This window comes from Pseudophryne corroboree, chromosome 1 (genome assembly GCF_028390025.1).
Source record: "Pseudophryne corroboree isolate aPseCor3 chromosome 1, aPseCor3.hap2, whole genome shotgun sequence".
Taxonomy (NCBI): Eukaryota; Metazoa; Chordata; class Amphibia; order Anura; family Myobatrachidae; genus Pseudophryne; species Pseudophryne corroboree.
This window is the reverse complement of record NC_086444.1, coordinates 613,007,620-613,030,816: the sequence shown is the minus strand read 5'-3', so window position 1 is coordinate 613,030,816 and position 23,197 is coordinate 613,007,620. Positions and strand designations below refer to the sequence as shown.

General features: G+C 46.6%; 1 protein-coding gene across 2 annotated transcripts in view; it reads left to right on the top strand.

Annotated features, from left to right (window-relative positions):
- OCEL1 (occludin/ELL domain containing 1) overlaps window positions 1–23,197 on the top strand; it is a 60,698-nt gene that overhangs the window by 31,066 nt on the left and 6,435 nt on the right. Inside the window, exons 2-4 of one of the 2 annotated variants that reach the window (XM_063914406.1) lie at window positions 3,331–3,941; window positions 9,331–9,509; window positions 11,644–11,815. In XM_063914406.1, coding sequence (XP_063770476.1) covers window positions 3,468–3,941; window positions 9,331–9,509; window positions 11,644–11,815 — 825 coding nt within the window. In that variant the 5' untranslated portion in view covers window positions 3,331–3,467. Of the gene's footprint in view, window positions 1–3,330; window positions 4,527–9,330; window positions 9,510–11,643; window positions 11,816–23,197 lie in introns of both variants that reach the window. The other variant, XM_063914405.1, reaches the window with a different exon arrangement.

The window sequence follows — 23,197 nt, the reverse complement described above, 5'->3', positions numbered from 1 at the left end:
GGAGGGCCCAAGGACAATTCCATTTTGCACCTCTATTTTCTTTAATTTTTTTTTTGCGTCATGTGCTGTTTGGGGAGTATTTTTTGGAAGGGCCATCCTGCGTGACACTGCAGTGCCACTCCTAGATGGGCCAGGTGTTTGTGTCGGCCACTTGGGTCATTGAGCTTAGTCACACAGCTACCTCATTGCGCCTCTTTTTTTCTTTGCGTCATGTGCTGTTTGGGGAGTGTTTTTTGGAAGGGCCATCCTGCGTGACACTGCAGTGCCACTCCTAGATGGGCCAGGTGTTTGTGTCGGCCACTAGGGTCGCTTATCTTACTCACACAGCTACCTCATTGCGCCTCTTTTTTTCTTTGCGTCATGTGCTGTTTGGGGAGTGTTTTTTGGAAGGGCCATCCTGCGTGACACTGCAGTGCCACTCCTAGATGGGCCAGGTGTTTGTGTCGGCCACTAGGGTCGCTTATCTTACTCACAGCTACCTCATTGCGCCTCTTTTTTTCTTTGCGTCATGTGCTGTTTGGGGAGTGTTTTTTGGAAGGGCCATCCTGCGTGACACTGCAGTGCCACTCCTAGATGGGCCAGGTGTTTGTGTCGGCCACTAGGGTCGCTTATCTTACTCACACAGCTACCTCATTGCGCCTCTTTTTTTCTTTGCGTCATGTGCTGTTTGGGGAGTGTTTTTTGGAAGGGCCATCCTGCGTGACACTGCAGTGCCACTCCTAGATGGGCCAGGTGTTTGTGTCGGCCACTAGGGTCGCTTATCTTACTCACACAGCTACCTCATTGCGCCTCTTTTTTTCTTTGCGTCATGTGCTGTTTGGGGAGTGTTTTTTGGAAGGGCCATCCTGCGTGACACTGCAGTGCCACTCCTAGATGGGCCAGGTGTTTGTGTCGGCCACTAGGGTCGCTTAGCTTACTCACACAGCTACCTCATTGCGCCTCTTTTTTTCTTTGCGTCATGTGCTGTTTGGGGAGTGTTTTTTGGAAGGGCCATCCTGCGTGACACTGCAGTGCCACTCCTAGATGGGCCAGGTGTTTGTGTCGGCCACTAGGGTCGCTTATCTTACTCACACAGCTACCTCATTGCGCCTCTTTTTTTCTTTGCGTCATGTGCTGTTTGGGGAGTGTTTTTTGGAAGGGCCATCCTGCGTGACACTGCAGTGCCACTCCTAGATGGGCCAGGTGTTTGTGTCGGCCACTAGGGTCGCTTAGCTTACTCACACAGCTACCTCATTGCGCCTCTTTTTTTCTTTGCATCATGTGCTGTTTGGGGAGTGTTTTTTGGAAGGGCCATCCTGCGTGACACTGCAGTGCCACTCCTAGATGGGCCAGGTGTTTGTGTCGGCCACTAGGGTCGCTTATCTTACTCACACAGCTACCTCATTGCGCCACTTTTTTTCTTTGCGTCATGTGCTGTTTAGGGAGTGTTTTTTGGAAGGGCCATCCTGCGTGACACTGCAGTGCCACTCCTAGATGGGCCAGGTGTTTGTGTCGGCCACTAGGGTCGCTTAGCTTACTCACACAGCTACCTCATTGCGCCTCTTTTTTTCTTTGCGTCATGTGCTGTTTGGGGAGTGTTTTTTGGAAGGGCCATCCTGCGTGACACTGCAGTGCCACTCCTAGATGGGCCAGGTGTTTGTGTCGGCCACTAGGGTCGCTTATCTTACTCACACAGCTACCTCATTGCGCCTCTTTTTTTCTTTGCGTCATGTGCTGTTTGGGGAGTGTTTTTTGGAAGGGCCATCCTGCGTGACACTGCAGTGCCACTCCTAGATGGGCCAGGTGTTTGTGTCGGCCACTAGGGTCGCTTAGCTTACTCACACAGCTACCTCATTGCGCCTCTTTTTTTCTTTGCGTCATGTGCTGTTTGGGGAGTGTTTTTTGGAAGGGCCATCCTGCGTGACACTGCAGTGCCACTCCTAGATGGGCCAGGTGTTTGTGTCGGCCACTAGGGTCGCTTATCTTACTCACACAGCTACCTCATTGCGCCTCTTTTTTTCTTTGCGTCATGTGCTGTTTGGGGAGTGTTTTTTGGAAGGGCCATCCTGCGTGACACTGCAGTGCCACTCCTAGATGGGCCAGGTGTTTGTGTCGGCCACTAGGGTCGCTTAGCTTAGTCATCCATTGACCTCGGTGCAAATTTTAGGACTAAAAATAATATTGTGAGGTGTGAGGTATTCAGAATAGACTGAAAATGAGTGGAAATTATGGTTTTTGAGGTTAATAATACTTTGGGATCAAAATGACCCCCAAATTCTATGATTTAAGCTGTTTTTTTGTGTTTTTTGAAAAAAACACCCGAATCCAAAACACACCCGAATCCGACAAAAAAAATTCGGTGAGGTTTTGCCAAAACGCGGTCGAACCCAAAACACGGCCGCGGAACCGAACCCAAAACCAAAACACAAAACCCGAAAAATTTCAAGTGCACATCTCTAGACTAAACTCCACTGGTGTGCCATAAGTCAGTTGCCATTGTGTGAGTCATGATCTTCTCATTTCCAAGCTGCAACCTAAAGAGTTGTTGTTTGCCTTTATCAAATTAATTCATAGGTTAGCAACTAACATAAAAGAATAAATAGGGCAAAAACTGAAAACACAATGAACTGATTTATTTGCTTACAGATTGTACATTACACAACAAATAGGGCATCATGTACTGTAGGTTGAAAGGATATTATACTTCAGTAATCATACAGAGTCGTACTTACAATGCAAATATAACATGGTGCACAATGTACAATATTTTAACTGGAAAAGAAAGGTAATAAACATTTTTTGTCCTCCAATTAAGAAAACCGCCTGGGGCCCCACCTGGGGGCCCACCTCCTCCTCTAAGGATCAGGTTTCTGTGCACTTGAATTATACATAATACATATGTTACCTTATACTGCACTAGACTATGGTGTATTTTCTATAGTGCATTGCTATTATTAATCTAGTACATTGCATGAGGTTTCAGTATTTACTATACTGTACATACTTATCAAGGGGCCCAGACCATACACTCGCTAATGGTTATCCAAACCTCTGTGGAGACAGACCACACCCCTACACAGGGGCCCCGACCATTACAACCCCCGGTGGGCCCTTCATGCCCCAGTCCGACACTGCCTAATACTGTAAACATGTGCAATGTTGTTGCTCTGCCATGAAAATCAATTTTGTGTTTATTCCTAGACAACAAGTTGCCAGGCCTCTCCTGAGTCACCACTACTTCTCATTAACAATCTAGCAATTGTGTTACCCCCTCCTCTCCCATACTTCCTGTGTCAAAAGCAAGGAAAAATAAATTATCATCATTCATTTTTTATTCCCTTTTTGTTTCAGACCTGTTCATCCTGTGAAGTAAGGATATATATACCACGTGGTTCATAAACTAGAGCAACCTCTCCTTTGGGACATGAGAAAGGATCTGAAGCCGACAGATGTATTTCCAGCAACATTTTAGATGAAATCACTTTGATATGACTGCAATGTCTTCCATTCCTTCTCTAACGGAGAAGAAAAACAGTAGAAGACCAGTTGTGTGGCCAACAGAGACCCCAAGCTGGGGAGATGCTCCAAGTTTCTCTTTTGATTACTATGACCATGGGACACACAAGGAGATTGGACCTTCGACAAATCGGCATGTTTTCGAGTTTCAAGAGTTAAATGATTTAAAACCCGTGCGACAGTTCATCCCTGACTCCTGGAAGAGATTCTTCAGGAGAGGCAGGACAAAAGAAGAACCTGTCACACTGAGGAATTTGGAAGGTGTTCATACCTCACCACCAGTTACACCACTCCTAGATATTAGCAGAGAATCCAGTCTTGCGGACAAAAGCGGTTATATCGCAAAAGCCTCAAAAAGCATCAACCCTATTAAAGAGATTAAATTAACGGAAACACCACATTATATGGAGAGGAGAAGACAGATGTACACAAATTATGGAGAAAAGGTAGAAGCATTCAATTTAAAATATTCCTACATGAAGTCTTGGCCCGGTTTGCTGAGAATCCTGGCTGGAGTGCAGTTAATTTTTGGTGGTATGGTATTTGCCTGTGTCTGTGCCTACATCCAGAAGGACTACCAGTGGTACAACCTCTTTGGTACTGAACTCCAAAGAACGTTGCCTGGTGGCTACAGTTACTATGGGCCAATGACTCCCTTCGTAATGGTGGTTGCCTGTTTGGCTTGGCTGGTAACCTTGATCCTGTTGGGTTTGGGTCTGACCCTATACTATCGGACCATTCTGCTTGACTCCAACTGGTGGCCTCTCACTGAGTTTGCTATCAACATCATGATGTTTCTTTTGTACATGGCGGCAGGCATTGCTTACATCAACGATATAAACCGTGGTGGCCTCTGCTACTCTGTGTTTGCTGTCAACCCACTGATGGTGGCATTCTGTAGGGTGGAAGGGGGACAGGTTGCAGCCATAGCTCTCCTCTTTTTCAACATGCTACTGTACTTGTCCTGTTCTCTGGTGTGTCTCAAAATGTGGCGTCATGAAGAGAGGCGCAGGCAGGCTGGGAAGGTTAAGGTGAGGGGGTAGTTTCAGAATACAAAATCATACTCATTTCATTTTGTGTCATATACCCACCCCCACCCCCAATCCAGTGCCATTATCTTTATTTATTTTCTATAATTGTTATGTCATCTAATGTGAATTTGTATGCATATCTTTGCTGTAGTGCCTAACCTCTCTACCTTTTTATTTAGCTTTTATTATGTTCTTTTCTATAACATTTAAAAAAAATCTATTTTTAGCTTTATTATCAAACAACAACTGTGCAGTGTCCACAGCAGCTACCATCAGAACAGTAGCACAAAATACATAGCAGCCTAGTTGCTTACAATCACAATGAACAAGGAAAGGTTTACGGTCATTAGATCGACAATCATGTCGACCACTATTGGTCGACATGCATTAGGTCGACCTGGTCACTAGGTCGACATGTACTAGGTCAACATGGAAAAAGGTCGACATGAGTTTTTCACATTTTTTCCCAATTTTTTTTCCATGTTCATACTTTACGATCCACGTGGATTACGATTGGGAATAGTAACCTGTGCCAAGTGCAGCGGTAGCGCAGCAAGGCACTTTGCCCCTAAGCATTGCGAGTGAAGCGAGCCATGCGAGAGGACACAGTGCACTAATTGGGGTTCCCCGTCACTTTACAAAGAAAACGACTCCAAAAAAGTAAAAAAAACTCATGTCAACCTTTTTCCATGTCGACCTAATACAGGTCGTCCTAATGACCATGTCAACCGAATGCATGTCAAACAACAGTGGTCGACCTAATGACTGTCGACCTTAGTCTTGTCGACCTAATGACCTGACCTATGATACTATATGAATGTGACCCCAAGGGCAATAGGAAATGTATTTTCACATAGATGTGCAACAAAGCATCCCGTAATTCACTCTCTGTATGAAAGAGCTGGCAACATAACATCCACATATATAAAAGGGAGTTGTGCTCACACAAGTTTAGTGGTGTAACAACATTAGTTTGAACAAATGAAACCAGGAAATTAACCCTCTGCGGCAAGGCTAGAACCACCCTTGTGAGCTAAGCTGTATGTGTAGACATTTTCTTTCCAATGTGATATAAATAGCATTAGCCATTAAATCTATGACAAAATCAAGTGTGTTCCGTTAAAGTCGCATCAAGCTGTGACACTCAGATTCTGACAAAATACAGTGTTGGCAAATTATAGGTAGCTACTGTACATATCAATTAATAAACAGCGCAGGAGACTTGTTGGTAAAGATATATCAGGGCCGGCTCCAGGCCTACTAGCACCCTGAGCGAGAAAATGTAAAAGCGCCCCCCCCCCCATGCGCGCGCCGAAGACGCGCGCGCTCCCGGAAAAGTGGGTGTGGCCTCAACTTCATATCATCAAACTATAAACATATTTTCACACAATTAGCAGCCTTACACATAGTCACAGTAGTGTTCCTTACACACAATGTCTCCAGTATAGTGCCAGATACACATAATGTGCAGTGCCAGATAGACATGACATGCCCCCCAGCAGTGCCAGCTACACATGACATGCCCCGCAGCAGTGCCAGCTACACATGACATGCCCCGCAGCAGTGCCAGCTACACATGACATGCCCCGCAGCAGTGCCAGCTACACATGACATGCCCCGAAGCAGTGCCAGCTACACATGACATGCCCCGCAGCAGTGCCAGCTAGCCAGCGACACATGACATGCCCCGCAGCAGTGCCAGCTACACATGACATGCCCCCCAGCAGTGCCAGCTACACATGATAGTGTTCACTTTTTAGGGCATGGTGCTGATCACAGGGAGGGCACATTTTTAAGTTAGGAGGGCAAAATGATGTACATACTGCTTGTTGTTCCCATACCTATATGTCAAAGAATGGACAGTGCGCGCCGAAGGCGCGCAGCAAAAATTAAGGGGAGTTACTTCGTGGGGAAGGTACGTGGCCACATAATAGTGGCAATTTGCATTACACCACACAGTAGTGCAGCTAATACACACTGCACCAGGTAGAACCTCCTATACACTTTGCGTCAGGCACAGCACTGAGACACATTGCACCAGGGAGAGCACTGAGACACATTGCCTAGCCACAGACGCCTAGCGGGAACAGTACATGACATGCCCCCCAGCAGTGCCAGCTACACGTGACATGCCCCCCAGCAGTGCCAGCTACACGTGACATGCCCCCCAGCAGTGCCAGCTACACGTGACATGCCCCCCAGCAGTGCCAGCTACACGTGACATGCCCCCCAGCAGTGCCAGCTACATAAATGGCCACACAGTGCCAGATATGCACCCACAGTTCAGATACATAAATGCCCCCAAAGTGCCAGATACATAAATGCCTCCACAGTGCAGATATGCCCCCCACAGTGCCAGATACATAAATGCCCCCACAGTGCCAGATACATAAGTGCCCACACAGTGGCAGATACATAAGTGCCCCCACAGTGCCAGATATAAAAATGCCCACACAGTGCCAGATATGTCCCCACAGTGCCATATATAAAATTGCCCCCACAGTGCCAGATATGCCCCCACAGGGCCAGATACATAAATGCCCCCAGTGCCAGATACATAAATGCCCACATTGCCAGATGCATAAGTGCCCCCACAGTGCCAGATGCATAAGTGCCCCCACAGTGCCAGATAAATGCCCCCACAGTGCCAGAAATGCCCCCACAGTGCCAGAAATGCCCCCCACAGTGCCAGATATGCCCCCACAGTGCCAGAAATGCCCCCACAGTGCCAGAAATGCCCCCAGTGTGCCAGAAATGCCCCCAGTGTGCCAGAAATGCCCCCACATTGCCAGAAATGCCCCCACATTGCCAGAAATGCCCCCACAGTGCCAGAAATTCCCCCACACAGGGCCAGTAAATGCCCCCACAGAGCCAGATATGCCCCCAGTGTGCCAGATATGCCCCCAGTGTGCCAGATATGCCCCCAGTGTGCCAGAAATGCCCCCAGTGTGCCATAAATGCCCCCAGTGTTCCAGATATGCCCCCACGGTGCCAGAAATGCCCCCACATTGCCAGAAATGCCCCCACAGTGCCAGAAATGCCCCCACAGTGCCAGAAATGCCCCCACACAGGGCCAGATAAATGCCCCCACAGAGCCAGATATGCCCCCAGTGTGCCAGATATGCCCCCAGTGTGCCAGATATGCCCCCAGTGTGCCAGAAATGCCCCCAGTGTGCCAGAAATGCCCCCAGTGTTCCAGATATGCCCCCACGGTGCCAGAAATGCCCCCACATTGCCAGAAATGCCCCCACAGTGCCAGAAATGCCCCCACAGTGCCAGAAATGCCCCCACACAGGGCCAGATAAATGCCCCCACAGAGCCAGATATGCCCCCAGTGTGCCAGATATGCCCCCAGTGTGCCAGATAAATGCCCCCACAGTGCCAGAAATGCCCCCACAGAGCCAGATATGCCCCCAGTGTGCCAGATATGCCCCCAGTGTGCCAGATAAATGCCCCCACAGTGCGATCCATAAATGTTTGACCCCCCCCCCACCAAATACCTGACCCCCCCCCCACCATTAAGGGTGGCGCCCTGCGCGGCCGCTCTATTCGAACATGCCTAGAGCCGGCCCTGAGATATATAACACTTGTGAAAATGCTGTGGACTTAGGGGTCTATTTACTAAGCCATGGCTGGAGATAAAATAGATGGAGATAATGTACCAGCCAATCAGCTCCTAACTGTCATGTTACAGGCTGTGTTTGAAAAATGACAGTTAGGAGAGGGTTGGCTGGTATTTTATCTCCATCCACTTTATTTCCATCAAAGGCTTAGTAAATAGATCCCTTAACCTTTTTCGATTTATTCAGTCTACATACACTAGTGAAATTTAAATGTTACAGTAATAAACATAATTATATGGTCTTTAAAAGTGGTTCAACTATTTAAGTTTCACATTTCACCAAGTTATAATAATTATCAATTAGACACCAAAGGAATAATTTGAATACCTCACTTCACATTCATATAGTATGTACAGTACATAAAGTAAATGTTTTTGTGTGCACTAAGACACTGGTTTGATCAGTGACACACATAAAATAAGATGTGGATAGGCAATAGTTAATAATGTAGAATACAATTCATAATCCTCAACCATTTGCTGATTTTTATTCAGCAAGAAAACTCTTAGACCGTCATCTGAAAGAAACAGCATCCATTTGTAAAGCACAATAGAAAATGCTGGGGTTATACACAATCGAGTCACATTATTATAATAGCCAGAGTAACCGCCGTGTGCAGCACAGACAGCAGCTAGACGGGCTGAACTGTTATTTTAGACACACATCTGCGTCTGGTAGCCCCCATGTTTATTTTAACGGTGTGCTGCTCCACTGTAGTGTGTCCGTCGGCCCTCACGCACCATTGTAGCCAACGTTCACCTCTCACTTCAATGGCACGTGGTGCTCCGCAGTTTCCACATCAGTTATTCACAATGGTGCCATTTGTCCAGTCAGGATACACCTTCACCACAGCAGCACGCCAACAGTTCACAAACTGCGCTGTTTCAGAAATACTGCCACCCTGGGTCTGAAAGCTGATAATCATCCCTTTCTGCAACTCATACATTTTATATGTGTGCAGACGGCCTATTACACACCTTATATACCCACCAAGCCAGCACACGACACATGACGTATTTCATGGGCTAAACGCTGCCGACGTCAAATGTAAAAGGTGGTCATAATAATGTGACTCGACTGTGTATAAGTAACTGTTAATAAATAAAATAAATCAATCATGTTGTTGCATTCTCATACCACGTCTCTGTATTATAACTTATTTTTATTTTATTTTTTTATAGAGGATTGACAGACCAAGGAGAATAGTTTTTCAAGACGAGGTTCAACAATTAGGGGACACCAAAGGGAAAGTCACCAAGACCATCCATTTCTCAGAGAAAGGCAGTGACTTTGGAATTCTAAACCGATCTGTCCCCACGGGTAACAGGCCAAAACCTCATATGATACCGGATTATGTCTTGTAAGCATTTTAGGCTTCATGGGGTTCTAAAGCACTTAAATTCGTCAATCCTCCTTTTGGTGATACGCAGAGGACATGAGAATGTCTGCCTTCACCACGGCCAGCTCAACTATTAGGTGATTCTAGGTGTTTGCATAAGGTGCTGATTAGTTATGAAGGGGGGGCACTTAAAACATAATGTCACTCATGCAGTGTTTTCATTGCCTCAGTGGTGCCCACATATATAGCATGGGTTTCGGATGATAGGTTGACAGTCAATAGATCGACCCCATATGGTTGACATGCATTAGGTCATCATGTACAAAAGGTCAACATGACTAAAAGGTCAACAGTGCTTAAGGTCTACAGGTACAAAAGGTCGAAAGGTTCAAATGGTTGACACAAGTTTATTTGTTTTGTTTTATCAACTTGTGTTGGACCTGCTGACAGGCTCTGCCCATTTGGGGACAGGGAGGAGGTGACAAAGGGAAGTGTTTCCCAAAGCAGAAGTATGTCGTCTCCATTTTTTGGAAGAGCCGAGGCCAGAGTCTGCATCTTCCGACGTAGATTTCCTGGCCCTGGAAGCGTGAAATCCCAGGCATCTTTAGTAAACTGAGGGTCACTCAGATGACCGATGTGCATGCAGAATGAGCCAATGCTGCGTCTTCTAATGCAGCAGCGGATCACACAACCATGCAGGAGGCATCTATCAACGCAAGACACCTCACCGCATTGGCATATTTGCGCACTGCAGCTGCGTCCAAAGATGCAGCTTCTGTGTGTACTGCGTCTATCTCTGATTCATACCCTATATACAGTGGCGTCACGAACCAGGTGCAGGGGGTGCAGCCCCCTTGAAAGGGGTGACACGAAAGTGCTGGATCTTCTACAGTGGAAGGAGCCGGGTGTGATATTCTGCAGCACTCGGCTCCTGTCACAGATGAGGAGCTGGCACTACACCAGCCTAGTCTTCGGGGGCAGCCAGCATCTCATGAGATGTTGGACACCCCGCCTCCCCCCCCCCTCCCCGGAGTGACATAGCAGGGATCCCACCAAAGCCACACCCACTTTTATTAGGCCACGCCCCCTTTTCAGACGGACGCATCTACAGCGCGGGGGAAGTAATACTGAGTGCGTACCAGGTGTCACCACATTCGGTGATGCCTCTGCCTATATACAGTATTACTGCCATTAGAGAGAGCAATGAGAGGTCTCCATACATTTTAGATTTAAATTAAAGGGTTTCTGTTCCAAATGACATATGCTGCCCAAACACTTAAAGATTTATTATCAGATCTGGATGGTTGTAATCAAAACCTGGAAATGGATGAGCGCAAATAACAGTTGGCCATTTGCTCCTAAATGCCGTAAAACTGACAAAAACGAACGTGGATTTAACCAATTTGTCTGATTGACCATTTTTTTTCTGTATTCCAATGTTTGGGAGCAAATTGTCAGTTGTCATTTGCTCTCATCCATTATCAGATTTTCATTCCATCCAGTCGATCTGACACTAAATCTGTAGGTGTGTGGCCAAATCTGTAGGTGTATGGCCAGCTTTAGACTGGGGATTTTCTCTGTGCCATGTACCTGCCAATGGGCTCTTTGTGCAATGTTATTATTATTATTATTATTATTATTATTATTATTATGATTTTTATCTTTTGTTTATATGGCGCCACAAAGGATCCGCAGCACCCATTACGGAGTACATAAACAAATTAGCAAAACAAGAAAACAGCACTTACAGTACGAGACAATATAGGACAGGTATGGAAAACCAGGTGTTAGGTGCCATCAAAGGGAGTAAGGAGTATAAGATAGTGTAAGTAAGAAAAGGAAAGGCGCATGAGGAGAGAAGGCCCTGCTCTTGTGAGCTTACAATCTAAAGGTGAAGGGCTAACAGACCGGGGTGACACAGAACGGGTAGACAGTGAGTGTGGTGACTGCATTCTGACTGCTAACAATTAGTTCTCTGAGTCCGTGATAGAATAACCATGAGGAAATCTGTGGCTTGGAACCCACTTGCAGACAGATAAGTGGAATATTTAATAATTGGAACTGACAGCTCTACCATGGGTTTTGCTTTTTTCCATATCTGAAAGAATTATAGAATGATTTTTGATGATTATGCGAGATGCTCTCTGTTCTGCAGGAAGTATCCAGAGATCCGGAGTGCAGAGGAGCAGGAGAAATATAAAGCTGTTTTTAATGACCAATACGCAGAATATAAGGAGCTTTATGGGGAGGTTAGAGCTGCAATGCTGAAATTCAAAGAGCTGGATAACATGATGGGCAAACTGACTAGTGGACCCCAGAGTCAGAAGGTGAGTCAGTAAGCATGCATGCTGTCATGTGAGCACATCGGCACTGTACTCTTCCATTTGCTATTGTGTATTTAGAACTTGTTATTTGTTACATCTCTATTTTATTATAAAAGTTACCCTAAGAGCAGTTACCCTAAGAAGTACTGTATATCCATCTGTCATGCAGACAGTATAGCACATTTAAATTGTGGCATCTGTTGGGGAGCAAAAACATTCATTTAGATGGCAGATGCGGTCAGATAGGGGTATTCTTACTGTACAATGGCGAACTGCTGTAATGCACCTGATTCTGCACCCAAATATAAAAAGAAAGCCATGTACTGCATGATGACATTGTAATGATCTTTTACAGTACAAACGGCAAATAATGACTGTTGGTAATTACATTGATATATATATATTTGTGAGCCATTGTAGTACATTTAATACAGAAATGTACATTAATATGCAAACTTTAATGTGATTAGAATCATATTTGCCTATTCTCCTGTAATGTCCAAAAAACTCCAGAATCTTGGGTGAATCTCCTGAACATCCAGAAAAGTGGGCAAGTCTCCCAGAGGAACTGGCTACCTGCTGCCACCCACTTCCCGAGTTAAACAAGGCATTGCATAGCAGTGGCGGGATCATGAAGATATGATTGTGGAATTACATGCGGTGCTCATACACCACCCACTTTTTAACATACATATGGTGCCCATACACCACCCACTTTTTAACATACAATTTGTATGTTAAACAAGTGTGTTAGAATATTAAAATGAGCGAATGGTGCAGATTACATAAAATCAGCCCTGCTGTTCCTTAGCTGCAGTTACCTGCTTAAAGCATGCATTAGGCTCCAACAAGGAGTACTTTAGCAGTAAAAATGGAAAAGTTGAAATGAAAGAGGTGCCAATATGCATGTCTTTGAAATGATGTTTTCCTTTTGCCAGAATGCTAATTCTTATCACAGATTGCAGTCCCATGGAGTATCTACAGAATGGGAGTGTTCAGAAGTATGTGCTCATGATGAACAAATAGCCACACCTGTGCAAAACATCTAACTCATAGCTGCCTACTCTCCCTCATTCTGCAGGAGACTCCCTGAAACAGTAGCAACCTCCCTGACTCCCTGAATAGTCCAGCAATCTCCCTGATTGCACATTACCCCCATTATATAGTTGGTGGGGAAAAATCGGAGATATATACATTTGAATGGGATCATCAGTGCCATTTCCCTATATTGATTATAAGGCACAATGATCCCTATGGCTATATGCATTCTAAATAAGGTTTCTCGTGGCCCCTTCCAGTATATGGAACCTCTTGTAAAACACAATACACAAACAAATCCTGCAAAATATCAGTGTCTTTTCTCCAACAAGTAGATCTTACTAACTTTGGGGCTCATTTAGATTTGGATATAAGTAATTTTCATGACACGCTTTTCAGATGTAGCAGTACACGCCCACACTGATAGGTGTTACTTTCACATATTCCTGAAATGATTTTTCAAAAGCAGGCAAGTATGGTCTAACTGACTTGTTTCTGGTTAATAAATGACCCCCTCTTCAGTTGTCACGTGACAGGTTTTAGACCTATTCCAAGTATATCTGCATTCTCTGCAAAGGAGCTGACCTGTGTTTAAGGTTAAAGCAGCAGACGATGGGGCAGATGTATTCAGGGGCAAACGCAGGATTTATTTAGGGGAGTTTAGATGGGTGTGTATGTGTGTGTATGCATATATATATATATATATATATATATATATATTAGAGATGAGCGCCTGAAATTTTTCGGGTTTTGTGTTTTGGTTTTGGGTTCGGTTCCGCGGCCGTGTTTTGGGTTCGACCGCGTTTTGGCAAAACCTCACCGAATTTTTTTTGTCGGATTCGGGTGTGTTTTGGATTCGGGTGTTTTTTTCAAAAAACCCTAAAAAACAGCTTAAATCATAGAATTTGGGGGTCATTTTGATCCCATATTATTATTAACCTCAAAAACCATAATTTCCACTCATTTTCAGTCTATTCTGAATACCTCACACCTCACAATATTATTTTTAGTCCTAAAATTTGCACCGAGGTCGCTGGATGACTAAGCTAAGCGACCCTAGTGGCCGACACAAACACCTGGCCCATCTAGGAGTGGCACTGCAGTGTCACGCAGGATGGCCCTTCCAAAAAACACTCCCCAAACAGCACATGACGCAAAGAAAAAAAGAGGTGCAATGAGGTAGCTGTGTGACTAAGCTCAGCGACCCAAGTGCCCGACACAAACACCTGGCCCATCTAGGAGTGGCACTGCAGTGTCACGCAGGATGTCCCTTCCAAAAAACCCTCCCCAAACAGCACATGACGCAAAGAAAAAAAGAGGCGCAATGAGGTAGCTGTGTGAGTAAGATTAGCGACCCTAGTGGCCGACACAAACACCGGGCCCATCTAGGAGTGGCACTGCAGTGTCACGCAGGATGTCCCTTCCAAAAAACCCTCCCCAAACAGCACATGACGCAAAGAAAAATAAAAGAAAAAAGAGGTGCAAGATGGAATTGTCCTTGGGCCCTCCCACCCACCCTTATGTTGTATAAACAGGACATGCACACTTTAACCAACCCATCATTTCAGTGACAGGGTCTGCCACACGACTGTGACTGATATGACGGGTTGGTTTGGACCCCCACCAAAAAAGAAGCAATTAATCTCTCCTTGCACAAACTGGCTCTACAGAGGCAAGATGTCCACCTCATCATCATCCTCCGATATATCACCGTGTACATCCCCCTCCTCACAGATTATCAATTCGTCCCCACTGGAATCCACCATCTCAGCTCCCTGTGTACTTTGTGGAGGCAATTGCTGCTGGTCAATGTCTCCGCGGAGGAATTGATTATAATTCATTTTAATGAACATCATCTTCTCCACATTTTCTGGATGTAACCTCGTACGCCGATTGCTGACAAGGTGAGCGGCGGCACTAAACACTCTTTCGGAGTACACACTTGTGGGAGGGCAACTTAGGTAGAATAAAGCCAGTTTGTGCAAGGGCCTCCAAATTGCCTCTTTTTCCTGCCAGTATAAGTACGGACTGTGTGACGTGCCTACTTGGATGCGGTCACTCATATAATCCTCCACCATTCTTTCAATGTTGAGAGAATCATACGCAGTGACAGTAGACGACATGTCCGTAATCGTTGGCAGGTCCTTCAGTCCGGACCAGATGTCAGCATCAGCAGTCGCTCCAGACTGCCCTGCATCACCGCCAGCGGGTGGGCTCGGAATTCTGAGCCTTTTCCTCGCACCCCCAGTTGCGGGAGAATGTGAAGGAGGAGATGTTGACAGGTCGCGTTCCGCTTGACTTGACAATTTTGTCACCAGCAGGTCTTTGCACCCCAGCAGACTTGTGTCTGCCGGAAAGAGAGATCCAAGGTAGGTTTTAAATCTAGGATCGAGCACGGTGGCCAAAATGTAGTGCTCTGATTTCAACAGATTGACCACCCGTGAATCCTTGTTAAGCGAATTAAGGGCTGCATCCACAAGTCCCACATGCCTAGCGGAATCGCTCCCTTTTAGCTCCTTCTTCAATGCCTCCAGCTTCTTCTGCAAAAGCCTGATGAGGGGAATGACCTGACTCAGGCTGGCAGTGTCTGAACTGACTTCACGTGTGGCAAGTTCAAAGGGCATCAGAACCTTGCACAACGTTGAAATCATTCTCCACTGCACTTGAGACAGGTGCATTCCACCTCCTATATCGTGCTCAATTGTATAGGCTTGAATGGCCTTTTGCTGCTCCTCCAACCTCTGAAGCATATAGAGGGTTGAATTCCACCTCGTTACCACTTCTTGCTTCAGATGATGGCAGGGCAGGTTCAGTAGTTTTTGGTGGTGCTCCAGTCTTCTGTACGTGGTGCCTGTACGCCGAAAGTGTCCCGCAATTCTTCTGGCCACCGACAGCATCTCTTGCACGCCCCTGTCGTTTTTAAAAAAATTCTGCACCACCAAATTCAAGGTATGTGCAAAACATGGGACGTGCTGGAATTTGCCCATATTTAATGCACACACAATATTGCTGGCGTTGTCCGATGCCACAAATCCACAGGAGAGTCCAATTGGGGTAAGCCATTCTGCGATGATCTTCCTCAGTTGCCGTAAGAGGTTTTCAGCTGTGTGCGTATTCTGGAAAGCGGTGATACAAAGCGTAGCCTGCCTAGGAAAGAGTTGGCGTTTGCGAGATGCTGCTACTGGTGCCGCCGCTGCTGTTCTTGCGGCGGGAGTCCATACATCTACCCAGTGGGCTGTCACAGTCATATAGTCCTGACCCTGCCCTGCTCCACTTGTCCACATGTCCGTGGTTAAGTGGACATTGGGTACAACTGCATTTTTTAGGACACTGGTGAGTCTTTTTCTGACGTCCGTGTACATTCTCGGTATCGCCTGCCTACAGAAGTGGAACCTAGATGGTATTTGGTAACGGGGGCACACTGCCTCAATAAATTGTCTAGTTCCCTGTGAACTAACGGCGGATACCGGACGCACGTCTAACACCAACATAGTTGTCAAGGACTCAGTTATCCGCTTTGCAACAGGATGACTGCTGTGATATTTCATCTTCCTCGCAAAGGACTGTTGGACAGTCAATTGCTTACTGGAAGTAGTACAAGTGGGCTTACGACTTCCCCTCTGGGATGACCATCGACTCCCAGCAGCAACAACAGCAGCGCCAGCAGCAGTAGGCGTTACACGCAAGGATGCATCGGAGGAATCCCAGGCAGGAGAGGACTCGTCAGAATTGCCAGTGACATGGCCTGCAGGACTATTGGCATTCCTGGGGAAGGAGGAAATTGACACTGAGGGAGTTGGTGGGGTGGTTTGCGTGAGCTTGGTTACAAGAGGAAGGGATTTACTGGTCAGTGGACTGCTTCCGCTGTCGGCCCAAGTTTTTGAACTTGTCACTGACTTATTATGAATGCGCTGCAGGTGACGTATAAGGGAGGATGTTCCGAGGTGGTTAACGTCCTTACCCCTACTTATTACAGCTTGACAAAGGGAACACACGGCTTGACACCTGTTGTCCGCATTTCTGGTGAAATACTTCCACACCGAAGAGCTGATTTTTTTGGTATTTTCACCAGGCATGTCAACGGCCCTATTCCTCCCACGGACAACAGGTGTCTCCCCGGGTGCCTGACTTAAACAAACCACCTCACCATCAGAATCCTCCTGGTCAATTTCCTCCCCAGCGCCAGCAACACCCATATCCTCCTCATCCTGGTGTACTTCAACACTGACATCTTCAATCTGACTATCAGGAACTGGACTGCGGGTGCTCCTTCCAGCACTTGCAGGGGGCGTGCAAATGGTGGAAGGCGCATGCTCTTCACGTCCAGTGTTGGGAAGGTCAGGCATCGCAACCGACACAATTGGACTCTCCTTGTGGATTTGGGATTTCGAAGAACGCACAGTTCTTTGCGGTGCTACTGCTTTTGCCAGCTTGAGTCTTTTCATTTTTCTAGCGAGAGGCTGAGTGCCTCCATCCTCATGTGAAGCTGAACCACTAGCCATGAACATAGGCCAGGGCCTCAGCCGTTCCTTGCCACTCCGTGTGGTAAATGGCATATTGGCAAGTTTACGCTTCTCCTCCGACAATTTTATTTTAGGTTTTGGAGTCCTTTTTTTACTGATATTTGGTGTTTTGGATTTGACATGCTCTGTACTATGACATTGGGCATCGGCCTTGGCAGACGACGTTGCTGGCATTTCATCGTCTCGGCCATGACTAGTGGCAGCAGCTTCAGCACGAGGTGGAAGTGGATCTTGATCTTTCCCTAATTTTGGAACCTCAACATTTTTGTTCTCCATATTTTAATAGGCACAACTAAAAGGCACCTCAGGTAAACAATGGAGATGGATGGATACTAGTATACAATTATGGATGGACTGCCGAGTGCCGACACAGAGGTAGCTACAGCCGTGGACTACCGTACTGTACTGTGTCTGCTGCTAATATAGACTGGTTGATAAAGAGATGTAGTAGTAGTATGTATGTATAAAGAAGAAAGAAAAAAAAACCACGGGTAGGTGGTATACAATTATGGACGGACTGCCGAGTGCCGACACAGAGGTAGCTACAGCCGTGGACTACCATACTGTACTGTGTCTGCTGCTAATATAGACTGGTTGATAAAGAGATGTAGTAGTAGTATGTATGTATAAAGAAGAAAGAAAAAAAAAACATGGGTAGGTGGTATACAATTATGGACGGACTGCCCAGTGCCGACACAGAGGTAGCTACAGCCGTGGACTACCGTACTGTACTGTGTCTGCTGCTAATATAGACTGGTTGATAAAGAGATGTAGTAGTAGTATGTATGTATAAAGAAGAAAGAAAAAAAAACCACGGGTAGGTGGTATACAATTATGGACGGACTGCCCAGTGCCGACACAGAGGTAGCTACAACCGTGGACTACCGTACTGTACTGTGTCTGCTGCTAATATAGACTGGTTGATAAAGAGATGTAGTAGTAGTATGTATGTATAAAGAAGAAAGAAAAAAAAACCACGGGTAGGTGGTATACAATTATGGACGGACTGCCCAGTGCCGACACAGAGGTAGCTACAGCCGTGGACTACCGTACTGTACTGTGTCTGCTGCTAATATAGACTGGTTGATAAAGAGATGTAGTAGTAGTAGTATGTATGTATAAAGAAGAAAGAAAAAAAAACCACGGGTAGGTGGTATACAATTATGGACGGACTGCCGAGTGCCGACACAGAGGTAGCTACAGCCGTGGACTACCGTACTGTACTGTGTCTGCTGCTAATATAGACTGGTTGATAAAGAGATGTAGAAGTAGTATGTATGTATAAAGAAGAAAGAAAAAAAAACCACGGGTAGGTGGTATACAATTATGGATGGACTGCCGAGTGCCGACACAGAGGTAGCTACAGCCGTGAACTACCGTACTGTGTCTGCTGCGACTGGATGATAAATAATGATATAAAAAATATATATATATCACTACTGCAGCCGGACAGGTATATATTATATAATGACGGACCTGCTGGACACTGTCTGTCAGCAGAATGAGTTTTTTATAGAATAAAAAAAAAAACACCACACAAGTGAAGTCACACGACGAGTGTTTAACTTTTTCAGGCAATCACAATATAGTATACTATACTACTAACTATACTGGTGGTCAGTGTGGTCAGGTCACTGGTCAGTCACACTGGCAGTGGCACTCCTGCAGCAAAAGTGTGCACTGTTTAATTTTAATAATAATATGTACTCCTGGCTCCTGCTATAACCTATAACTGGCACTGCAGTGCTCCCCAGTCTCCCCCACAATTATAAGATGTGTGAGCTGAGCACAGTCAGATACGAGTGTTTAACTTTTTCAGGCAATCACAATATAGTATACTATACTACTAACTATACTGGTGGTCTGTGTGGTCAGGTCACTGGTCAGTCACACTGGCAGTGGCACTCCTGCAGCAAAAGTGTGCACTGTTTAATTTTAATAATAATATGTACTCCTGGCTCCTGCTATAACCTATAACTGGCACTGCAGTGCTCCCCAGTCTCCCCCACAATTATAAGATGTGTGAGCTGAGCACAGTCAGATATATACATAGATGATGCAGCACACTGGGCTGAGCAGTGCACACAGATATGGTATGTGACTGAGTCACTGTGTATCGTTTTTTTCAGGCAGAGAACGGATATATTAAATAAAACTGCACTGTCTGGTGGTCACTGTGGTCAGTCACTAGTAAACTCTGCACTCTCTACAGTTCTACAGTACTCCTAAGCTCCAGTAAATCAGGTCAATCTCTCTCTCTCTCTCTTCTAATCTAAATGGAGAGGACGCCAGCCACGTCCTCTCCCTATCAATCTCAATGCACGTGTGAAAATGGCGGCGACGCGCGGCTCCTTATATAGAATCCGAGTCTCGCGAGAATCCGACAGCGTCATGATGACGTTCGGGCGCGCTCGGGTTAACCGAGCAAGGCGGGAAGATCCGAGTCGCTCGGACCCGTGAAAAAAAACATGAAGTTCGTGCAGGTTCGGATTCAGAGAAACCGAACCCGCTAATCTCTAATATATATGGGATGCAGTTAAAATGCTTGCTGGCGGTATCCCACCGTTCAGGAGACCGACGCCAGAATCCTGCCAGCCAGTGAAATATTGAACAAAATCCCAACATCCGCAGGGTATTCCACTCAGATGGTGCGTCCAAGCCACCAACCGAGTGGGAATAAAACATGTGGCGAGCGGAGTGAGCTACCGGGTCTGAAGTGTGGCGAGCGCAACGAGCCCACAAGGGGACTCTCTGCCTCACTTCCAACAGACAGGAGGCAGCTGATGGTATACTGCCAGGTGACATCCCATGTACCGGTAAAACATACAGATTCCATATTCACGTAAATATATATATATATATATATATAAATAAAACAGATGTAGAAACTGCGGCACTCGTGGTAATATTGAAGAAGAAAAGCTCTTTACTGGGTCATATGTAGTACAGAGTTGCCTATCATAGCCAACATTTCGGTGCTGCAAGCACCGTTTTCAAGGCAGGCATGAACATTTGTCTAATTGTTATTTGTTCATGCCTGCCTTGAAAACGGTGCTTGCAGCACCGAAACATTGGCTATGATAAGCAACTCTGTAGTACATATGACCCAGTAAAGATCTTTTCCTCTTCTTCAATATTACCACGAGTGCCGCAGTTTCTAAGTCTGTTATTATCAACTCACTGAGGGCACCGTTCAGCATTTTCTCCAGCATCGAGTGATGGTTCATTCCTGCCATTATTTATATATATATATATATATATATTTTACATATATACACATATATAAATACACACACATATATATATATATATCATACACATATATACACGGGTGGTCTTCAGTATGCCGACTGTCGGGATCCCGGCGCACAGTACACTGGCGCCGGAATCCCGACAGCCGACATACCGACACTTTTCCTGCCTCGTGGGGGTCCACGACCCCCCTGGAGGGAGAATAAAATAGTGTGCCACCCGTGCCCTCAGCGTGGCGAGCGCAGCAAGCCCGCAAGGGGCTCATTTGAGCTCGCCATGCTGTCGGTATGCCGGCGGTCGGGCTCCCGGCGCCGGTATGCTGGTCGCCAGGAGCCCGGCCGCCGGCATACCATACTACACCCATACACACACACACACACACACACACACACACACACACACACACACATATATATGTATATACAATACACATACTTCATGTACAGTACAAATGTACGCAAATGAAGGGAAAAAATTTAACAAGCAACACCCGCCTTCCCCTTACCCGTTCACTTGTCCCAGTCCCGATGGCCCGTGCTGTTTGCTGTTATGGTGCTGGAGCTGCCGCTGGAACCGGACACGGGCAGCATCCACCTGGATTTTGTGGCAGGACAGGTGCGCAGGAGAATGGAAGGGGCTCTCTGGCCGCGTTCCAGCTGTCACCGTCACTGTGTACCCTCACACAATTCTCTGCAGCCCTGTCTCTTCCTAATATACTTGTGTGTGTATATAATATAGACATCCACAACATAAGAGGTGGCCCTCAGAGGCTTGCAATCAGTCTATTTGGATACACGTTTTTCACTTGATTGCAAGCCTTTGAGTGCCGCCTCTTATGTTCTGTATGTCTATTGGGATGAATACTCTTTTGGGAAGACAATAGGGCCAAGGAAACCTTTTAGGGATTCAGGCGTTCTGGGGACTGTGTGTTCTGTGAGGAGGGAGTAAGCTGCTGTGGCTGAGCTTCCACAGACTTTCACTATTTGACTATGCAGGGAGCGACGTACTGTAGCTCTCTGCTGCTGCTCCAGCGGTCGCGATCTCGGCTTTTGCTGAGACGGAGACAATGCTGTCTCTGTTTCAGTAATAAAACATTTGGCTCATGAGGGGGGTTTCCAGCTACTCAGAAACCCCCCCTGCGTGAGCTACTGGTATTAAGTCTGGAGAAGGCATAAAGAACTGATAAAGCAGTGATAAGTGCAGGGTGATAATGCACCAGCCAATCAGCTCCAATATGTAAATTGACAGGTATGAGCTGATTGGCTGGTGCGTTATCACCTTGCACTTATCACTTCTTTATGCCTTCTCCAGACTTAATACATCTGCCCCAATGGTCCATATGGAATAGCCTGCAAGTTACAGGACCAGGAAATTCTGGCAATTTAGCCTGTAGATTTCTAGCAGTAGTAATTTAGAACAGTGGCGGAAGTCCCAGAGGCAAATGAGTCATTTGCCGCCGGGCTCCAGCCATCAGGGGGGCACAGATGAGCAGACCCTGCAACACAGGGCTAGGAAGCAAGCCACTATGCTCCAGGGGCTGGCAATATAGTATATACACACCAAGTTGTGCCCGGTGCCGGCATCTGCAGTGAGCAGAGGCTCACCGCATGCTTACTCACTGTGTACAAACGGTGACAGGCTGGCTAGCAATGCCCGTCTGAAGCCCCGCCCCTGACCTGCACACATTCACTGTATAGGATGGTGATCTGCTTCTGCAGATCACCACAGGGATCCCTGGCACTTAGGATTGTTGCCCTACTCACTCTTACATGCAGGTCGTGTCCCCACTCTCTGGGATCACAACGGATCCCTTTCAGCTCTGCCTCTACAGCTGCCTGGCCAGCCCCCTGCTCTCCTCCACTCCTCCCTCCTGCTCCCATTTCCAGGACATAGTGTGCAGCACTGCACTCAGTGCACTGTACACACACAGAAGATACCATTGCAAGTGGGACAGCGCTGCAGGGCACAGAGGTATATCCCTTCTCTGCTGTACAGTATGTTTCACTGTCCTCCTTACCATTCCTGCCTCTGTCACTTCCCCATACTGTATATGTGCACTGCCCCCTCCCCATATCTGTCCCTCTGCCCCCCTCACTTCTGTTCCTCTGACCACTCCCTGTCTGTGTGCCCCTGCCCAGTGCCCATTCATCAAATCTGTGCCTATGCCCTCTCTTTATGTGTGCTTTTGCCCTTTCCCATCTAATCTTTGCCCCCTCCTCATATCCATGACTCTGCTCCCCTCATATCTGTGCCTCTGCCCCCCTCACTTATGTTGCTCTAACCACTCCCTGTCTGTGTGCCCCTGCCCCATATCTGTGCCTATACCATCTCTGTATATGTGCTTTTGCCCTTTCTCATCTTTCCTTTACCCCCTCCCCATATCCTTGACTCTGCACCCCCCCCCCCTTATATATGTGCCTCTGCCTCCATCACTTCTGTTCCTCTGTTCCTTCTGTTCCTCTGTTCTCCCTCCCTATCTGCCCCTGACCCCTGTTTACCACTGCCCCTTTATACATGTTTGCCTTTGTGCCTCACCCAATGGCTTTTCTGGCTGCCGATCAGCCACTGGTGG